At 34.6% G+C, this 8145-nt stretch overlaps 1 protein-coding gene across 3 annotated transcripts; it reads right to left on the bottom strand.

The window, feature by feature from the left end:
• Positions 1-653: 653 nt before the first annotated feature.
• LOC109209680 (calcineurin B-like protein 1) lies at positions 654-7465 on the bottom strand. 3 transcript variants are annotated; one of them, XM_019372996.1, is made up of 9 exons: positions 7216-7465; positions 6404-6548; positions 5628-5710; positions 4358-4417; positions 3974-4082; positions 3810-3862; positions 1519-1599; positions 1171-1283; positions 654-1088 (listed from the first exon to the last, which is right to left on the bottom strand). In XM_019372996.1, the coding sequence occupies exons 2-9, from the start codon at positions 6480-6482 to the stop codon at positions 1025-1027; spliced, it is 642 nt and encodes a 213-aa protein (XP_019228541.1). In that variant the 5' UTR covers positions 6483-6548; positions 7216-7465; the 3' UTR covers positions 654-1024. The 3 variants fall into 3 exon arrangements, with proteins under 3 accessions (XP_019228541.1, XP_019228540.1, XP_019228538.1); XM_019372995.1 differs by having other exon boundaries at positions 6404-6571; XM_019372993.1 differs by having other exon boundaries at positions 6404-6577.
• Between the last annotated feature and the right edge of the window lie 680 nt (positions 7466-8145).

An 8145-nucleotide genomic window follows, 5' to 3' on the forward strand; every position in this document is an offset into this window, starting at 1 on the left:
TATTGACAATGTCAATGTGCAGCATACACCATTAAAATTTAAAGCAATCACTGACTCTATATATCCACACTGTTGATTAATTTATGAGTAAAGAATTCCTTCTTAAACAGCTCAGCAGAATTTCTTCCGTCACACTTTTGGAATAAATTATCGAAGTTTGTGTCATACGAATGACGTCATTTTATTTACTTTTTGAAAAGAAGATTAGATTATAATTTCATTATCTAGTTGATATGAAAGTTTTGTTTTTCAGTAGTCATTAAAATTACATCCAAATCTTCTAGGGCAAATTGTCAAATGATGCCTAACGAACTAGAGGCAAATTAATAATAAAAATAAGAGAAATTTTGGTATTAGTCTAGTTTTGTCTTGTTCTTAGAGTTCTATTACTACGTGATGTTGCTTCTGTTAATATCTCGTTGTAAAACATGTAATGTTATTATTAGTCAGATGTGAACAACAGAGGGTTGGGATTGGCTCCAGTAAATTAAGGGGTTGGGGATTGGCTCCAGTAAATGGGACACGTGTTAACTACCCTATTGGAAAATACTGGAGCTTACTTTACTAGATCCAATCCCAACCCCACTATGATGAGTTTTTCCAGTTCAGAAATAATTTCGAGAATTTATCTGCACAAAATCTCTGATATGCAGTGGCAACAAAAAATTGACCATTTCTTGACTGTTTGTGCCATCCTTGCGCAAGAACCATAATCTTCTCTGTATCGTTCCAATTTATCATGTGTCCAAAAAAAGACAACCTCAAACATATGAATTACAATCATCTTGCAAGAGGATTGATAAAAAGTGCACGATAACTAGACCGAATGGCGACTTCACTATCAATTGGCATACTTGGCAATGATAAAATCACTTTGCGGAGGGAGGCTAGCATCCTCCCCACCCAATGTGATACTCTTAGTATTATCATCGGCTTCAAATTTCCTATACTCGAACAACATTTCGTGCATCTAATACTAAGAGAAAAGGGAAAAGAAAAGAATAATCTGAACTACATTTCCTAATTATGTAGCAACTTCATCAACTTCAGAATGGAACACAAAACTAGGAAAAGTAGTTGTAATATCCCTGCATATCAAAAACATAAATCTCATCAGAAGACAACATCAGCCAATGTATTCCTGATATATTAGTTGAAAAACTATGGTACCTTAGATAGGGAAGTGTCATTATCTTTAGTAATGAAGGATTTCGGCCAACGAAAATCTGCCATTCAGATTTGTCAATCTTTCCGTCCTGATTTGTGTCTGCCTCAACAAAAGTCTACATATAGAGGTAACAATCTATGGTTATTCAAAATTCCATCAGATCGATAAAAGTAAGAAAACAGTTCTCTGAATGATAACTGCCCTACTTTTAATCTTGAAGTTACCTATCTCTCGGTGACACAAAATGCATTGGTCTCTTAACCTCCGGACCTCTTCTTAGACAGAAGGATAAAGGTTTCTATGGCTATGTTTAGAACAGTGGAAGTTTAATTAGTCAGTTAGTAGATTACCTTATCGAGAATACTCTCTATAGTCTCATCAGCCAACTTCATCTCAGACTCACATAAAAGTGCAATCAACATTTGTTTAACCTGCCAAAAATTGCAGATAATTAAGAAACCTGCACACATATCACAATGGAAACAAAATTTTAATTGTGACATCGAGTAATCTTGGCATAACCCTTCATCAAACTTAGAAGGCACAAGTAAATAGACCAAAAACCTACTGCTTCCATGTCCCAAAAAAGCTGCAAAGAACTTTGAGGAGAAGGGGGAAAGTTACCAATTGTATTTAATGCGAACCAAAGCCACTCAATAAAGACAACAATTTAATGGCTGGAAATGCCTCAGTAAAGTCTTGAACAAAAGCTTCTTTTACCCTTTTTTGATAAGTGCCTCTTGGGCGAAGCTGTTATAACTTAAAATAAGACAGAAGCAACTGAGAAATAGACTAATAGTGAAGAGAAAATATTGAATGGTCTCCTATGCCAAGATACAAAAATTCATGTTGCCCTACGCACAATTATCTAAAAGCAAACATGTCTTCAAACTAGAATGCTCCTCTCACCTTTCCTGACCCAAAAGGAGATTAATAAATAATAGGAGAGCATATTGCAACAGTAAGCAGTTAGAAAAAGCCAATAAAATGAGAGAGGAAAAAAAAAGAGAAGAAGAACTATGCAACTTTCTACAAGTGAACATGTATTCAAACTAAAATGCTCTTCACGTTTTGCTCTATGCACCGGACGGGATCAGAGATAGGAGCTAGATGGAGGAATATCAAGGATGGACGTGTAACCCAATCCAATAGAAGTGTATAAGTAGGCCTTTCTATCAATCTATGCTTGTAAAGAGGAGTATAATAAATAAGAGAGCATATTGCAAGAGTAAACAGTTAGAAAAAGCAATGCTGAAAAACAGGAAGAACTGCTAAAAACATCACAGTAGATGATTACTGAGTTTTGTTTTCTTTCTGAGTTTCTGAGATTATGTGAGTTAAGAAGAGGACTAGGATTGGGAAGAAAACTTGCGTAGGAGGTGTGCTTCTCATTACCTAGAAGAGTTCGATAGTCTTAGAGTTTCTACTTTTGTCCTGAGAGCAGCAAGCAGTGCTTTGTAACTTCTTACTTGGTGATTAATGAAATATTTAATTACCAAAAAAGAAAACATCACAGTAGGTAACATCATTACTTCGCTTGTTTAATCCAGAATGAACAAGACACCACACCGAAGGCATACATATATCGGTGCAGACCGATCATCGCCTTAGTTTCAATAAACGCCCCACATTCGTTGGGGGAGTAGATTGTAGTCTTTTTGTTTTTGAATATGTAGTCTCGTTAAATGGTCTTTTTTTTGGGATATGCACTCTCTTTATATGGTCTTTAGCTAATAGCTAATTGTTTTAATTGAGTTAGATCCAAGGTCCATCTTTCTTAATATGGTATTGAGTTAGATCCAAGGTCCATCTTTCTTAATATGGTATTAGAGCAACCAAATTTCTTGTGGTTAAGTCTCATTGTCACCCATTATCAAAAAAAAAGTTCCAACTGCTTGCATATAAACAAGAATCAAGCCCCCACGTGGCACGTGAGAGGGCATATTGAAGACATAACTAGGCAGATAAAAATATACTCTCTTTAATTACTAAAGATTTTAGATGAGGCCGATCACATGGCTAACGTTTGAACAAGAGAAGATGAGGGTAACAACATAGTTGAACTTGAACATGATATCAGCGCCAGACTCATCCATGGTGTTACCCATAATGGGATCCCGTGTTAGGTTATCCATGCTCCATATGCTCAAAATTGTGCTAGTTAGAATTCAACATCATTTGAGGGTATGAGTTGTTGTATCTTTATATGGTCTTGGGGCAACTTCACTTGAGCTAACTTTTGGGTTGAGTTAGGCTGAAAGTCTATTTCTTCCTCATACTCATTTTTTGGTAGAAAAAGAACAATTTGAGCTGCAGTTAACCCTTTGTGCATGGTCATAAAGTATCTCAAAGTGATTATCCACTGTTAAAAAAGCAAAAGGTAATGAAGAATTTTCGGCCTTTTTAACTATCATCCGTGGAAAATTAGGGGACCGCTGATCATTCTTCCCAGACAGTAAGATGAAAGGGATCCTAATCGTGTCAATGGAAAGCACTACATTCAGTCACACGACGAAATTAGGCAACATAACAGACACAACTCCAACTCCAACTCCAACTCTTCAGCAAGTTAAACAATAACGAGATGCTTATAGATGCTTTTCCACATAGGAGAAAGAGAAAATATGTAAGAAAAGTATACCTCTTGCCTCTCAATGAACCCTGTGCCATCTAGATCATAAAGCTTAAATGAAACTGCAAGGCAGGGAAAAGTTGAGTTTCAATGAGACTATTTTTAAGCTAATAATGCAGTAAATCGAACAAGTCAAAGAACTATATGGTTACGTCATCTTCTCTATAACTTACAATTCATCTTCTCTTCTTGTGGGGCATTGGGGTGGAAGACATGAAGTCCCCTCACAAAATCACCAAAATCAATGAGCCCTTTTTGCTTCACATCAAAGAGATCAAAAATCTACGAGCAAAGAGTTCCAAAGGGAAATTAATATCCCAGAATTCAATAAAATTTAGTAGCTGTTCATGCAAAAAATATACATTAGCTCATCATGTTTTCAACTCTGCACATCCCATAATCACCAGAATTTGGGATACCACTGTAGGTATTCTTATATGCAGAATACATGTTTGCTTGAGAAACTGAAATATAGAATACTTAAAGTCCCTTAAAGAGATAATTAACCAGTACTATATCAAACAGAACTGGAGCAAATAATCAATGAAGTATCGTACCCGATTTGCGAAAAGGTTTTCTTTCTTTCTGTTCTTGAATAAAGCTAACTGAAATTCTTCCTGCACATTTAACATGATTTTTCCATAAGAAAAACTGAATTTTGATAGTAACAATTAAAAGTAATTATATAAAACAATTTCGGTAATAACGCAGTTATATTGTTCAAAGGAGAGATGCACTAGATTACATAACGTTGAATTTGCAATAAGTTAAAAGATTAGCGAACAAAACTAGGATATGATGCTTCAACCATGTTTCTGAGGAGATGGTCAAGGGTTGATCAGGGGCATTAAGAGCTTGGAGGTTCCAGGTTCTAATCCCACCTACAATACTGGATGCGAACCCACCTGGCTATAACCTTGGTGGGTAGAAATACCTTAGTAACATGTGGTTGTGTGCAAAACAGGATGTCTAGTCAATTAGCCGAGGCGTGCGCAAACTAGCCCAAACACTACCAATATAAATAAATGACGCTTCAGTCACTACTACCATGCATTTAATATTCTTTAACTTCCAAGGAGGACCCTTCCTCTTTTAAATAACAATGGTGTAATCCATCCGATACCTGCTACCTCTCACCACGGTAGGTACAACTTCCCAGGACCTTTAAGTATATATTATGATAGACCACACGAAACTCAATAACTAGGAAACGAATGTCGTTTTTTTAAGAAAATAAGTAAGTAATTACATAACAACGTGGTCACTAATTATACAATGAAATCACCTACAAAGAGTACAGATATTATGTAATGCTGAATTTGGTGAAAGACAGGAACAAAGCCCGAGTATGATGCTTCAACTATCTACTGCACTATGGTTTCAGTAAACACAACTTTTCAAGAACCTTAAGTATGGGATGTGATAGACCACACAAAACTAAATATCTAGGAATAAAAACTTTAGGGCATTGGATGGATTACACCAATGACAATAAAGAAAACAAGATTCCCCTTAGGGCATTGTCAAGAGAACTTTCTCAAAACTTTTCCTTCTAGAAATGCATGTTTTGGAATACACCATAAATAACAAATGCCTTTTCAAATTCTTGTCACAGGCTGAAATATTCTCCAAAACATACCCCTTTAAGTGAAAAAAAAGGAAACAGAAAAAGAGAACAACATAACAAGTTGATGATCAGAGACAGAGAGAACATATGCCTAGTTCTGCAAGTAATAACTCGTAAAACTCATCTGAAAGGATGCACCAGGAATCACAACCTTACACTAAAAGCAAACAAGAAAACATTTACCAGTTTAGCAGAATTACCTTGCTTATTAGCCCATCGTCAATTACCGAACTACTGATACTCTTGAACAGCTCAAACAATGCTTCTACTTCGCTAACACTAACTGCAAAAGCAGAAAAACAAGAGAAAGGTAGAACAAATAAGTAAAGGAATGTAGGAGATATAGGGTACTCGAACGGAATCCCAATTGGAGTGCTTGGAGAAAATATAAGCACCACAACCTTTTTCTTAAAAAAGTGTAAGTACTAAAACTGTTTTTCAGTCACATATGTGATAACTAAATAAAATCAGGATAAAGCTGAAACTACAACTGTCTAATGTTTTAGCTCTTCGACTTTAGGCAATTAAAACCAAAGATGGTAAGTGCAAAACCAACGAACCTAAGGATAAACCCAGCACCAAAAGATAATAAGCCTACTACCTTTTGGTTTTATTTCTTAGTACAACGCAGAAAGATCACGAGAAGTCCATGTTTCATTTATTTTTTTAACATGACATCTCATTCAAATTTTTCATCTTTCTAAATAGGTTTTCTGGAGCCTTCTCTACTTCATATATTTCCTCATCATCAATCTCACAAACTCATCCCACCTTGCACATTAATAAACCTCAAGCTATAGTCCCACCTCTTTAAGACAGGAGAAAGCCACAGTAACCTCCTTGTCAAATACAAGAAGCTAACAACAGACACTTATCTTCACGATTGCTCTGCTTGTTCATTACAAGAGCTTAATCACGTGACAAGTAATGTATCACATATTATGTACACACTTAAAGCATCAAATTAGTAACTTACAAGCTGTTTGGGACGCAAGGACTACAGGATCTTCGTGTCCACGTAACTTCTTTTTAACCTTAGAATGAAAGCAGCCCATTTACTGAAGAATGGTCGACTGAAGAGGAAGCACACGGACTAGACAAGCGCCTAGTAAGCAGCTTCACTACAATATATCATCAAAACCATCTTAACCTTGCAAATTACACAAACCAAATTCACAAAAACAATGTACAAAACAATTAGTATATTGGCTCACATAAATCAAATATGACTTATTTCGCGACAACAAAAGATGGAAATCAATCCCACAATTTCATTATCAGAAATCACTGAACTGTAACAAACTTTATGATACTATACAAACTCATAATTTTCTCTCTTCACCAACTTCATTTATATCTTGTAAACTTCCGAGCTTTAACAATAACTTATTTTTAAGCACTAAAATTAGTAATTAAAAAGTAATTTATTGTCCTAATTATCAATTAGCCCTACCCCGTAACAGAAATCACACCACCATCACCACCAAGAGAGTCACCAGACTACCCCCATTGAAATTTCTGGAATATCATTACTTAATATGAAAAAGAAAAAGATCAAAATTTTAACACGAAATTTTCAAAATTGATCAAAAAATCCAAAAGGGTCTTATATTTTAAAACTTTCTATTGTTTCTGCGCTCAAACCAATAAATATAACCTTAAATTTTGCAAGAAAAGAAAAAGAATGGAACCCTCAGAAATCCACATACCTAAAAGAACATTAATAACCCAACAAAAAAAAAAGATAAATATAAAAGAAAATGAAAAAGGGGGAATTTGGAAACATACCAATAAAAGGGATTGGCAGAGAAAAAGCTAAATCTTGGTAAGAGAAAAGAGGCAAGGCTTTTTCAAAGAGGTTTAGTGTAATACAGGATTAAATGTGTGTGTTTGTGTATATATACACACACATCTAGACCTGTAATTATGATCAACGGCTGTGATTTAAGAGGTGTTGTTAAAGAAGAAGAAGAAGAAGCTGAAACAGAGAGAGTTGTTGAGTTGGAAACGGCGAAGAGGAGGAGAACAGAAGAGGGACAAGAAAATAAACACGGTGGGGTACGTGATGTACACGCGCACCTAAAAGCTCGTGGAATCAAACTGATTTTCACGTGGACAATTTTGTCTGTCGCTTTATATATGGCAAATATTTAAAAAGAAAAATTACCCCTTCATTTAAATTTTGTAATTTAATTATTTTATACTTAATATTAATTATTTTGTTAAAAGTTTAACACATTTGAATTTGACTTTGGAAAATTATTACTTAACGAATTGGCGTTAAATTAGGTTCTCAAAGAATAAATCTGCCAATTTGGATTTTATTAGAAAAATAAATTTAAATAGATTTATAAATTGGAAGAATTTGTTTTGGGAAGAGATTGGACTTGACTTTTATTTTATTTTTTTAATCTATCTTCTTGAGAATTTCTATAACTCTAAACAATATAGACGTTTTATGTAATTAAAAATTATAAGAAAAAGGGATTAAACATATTTATTTTTAGTGAGCATGAAAAACAAGAAATAAAAGATTATTCAAGGTTGTCAATAGTCAATAAGCAAAAGGAATCCTGTTTTCTTCCTTTAAGAAAAAGCCAATTATAACTCTAGCCTAGAAGATTAGAAATTGGTTAGTTTTGATTTTAATTTTTCAAAACCATCTCTAATTCTCCGTGTTTGTTGAAACTCAAAAATAGATTTCAACCTGTTTTCTAT

Source organism: Nicotiana attenuata, unplaced genomic scaffold (genome assembly GCF_001879085.1).
Source record: "Nicotiana attenuata strain UT unplaced genomic scaffold, NIATTr2, whole genome shotgun sequence".
Classification (NCBI taxonomy): Eukaryota; Viridiplantae; Streptophyta; class Magnoliopsida; order Solanales; family Solanaceae; genus Nicotiana; species Nicotiana attenuata.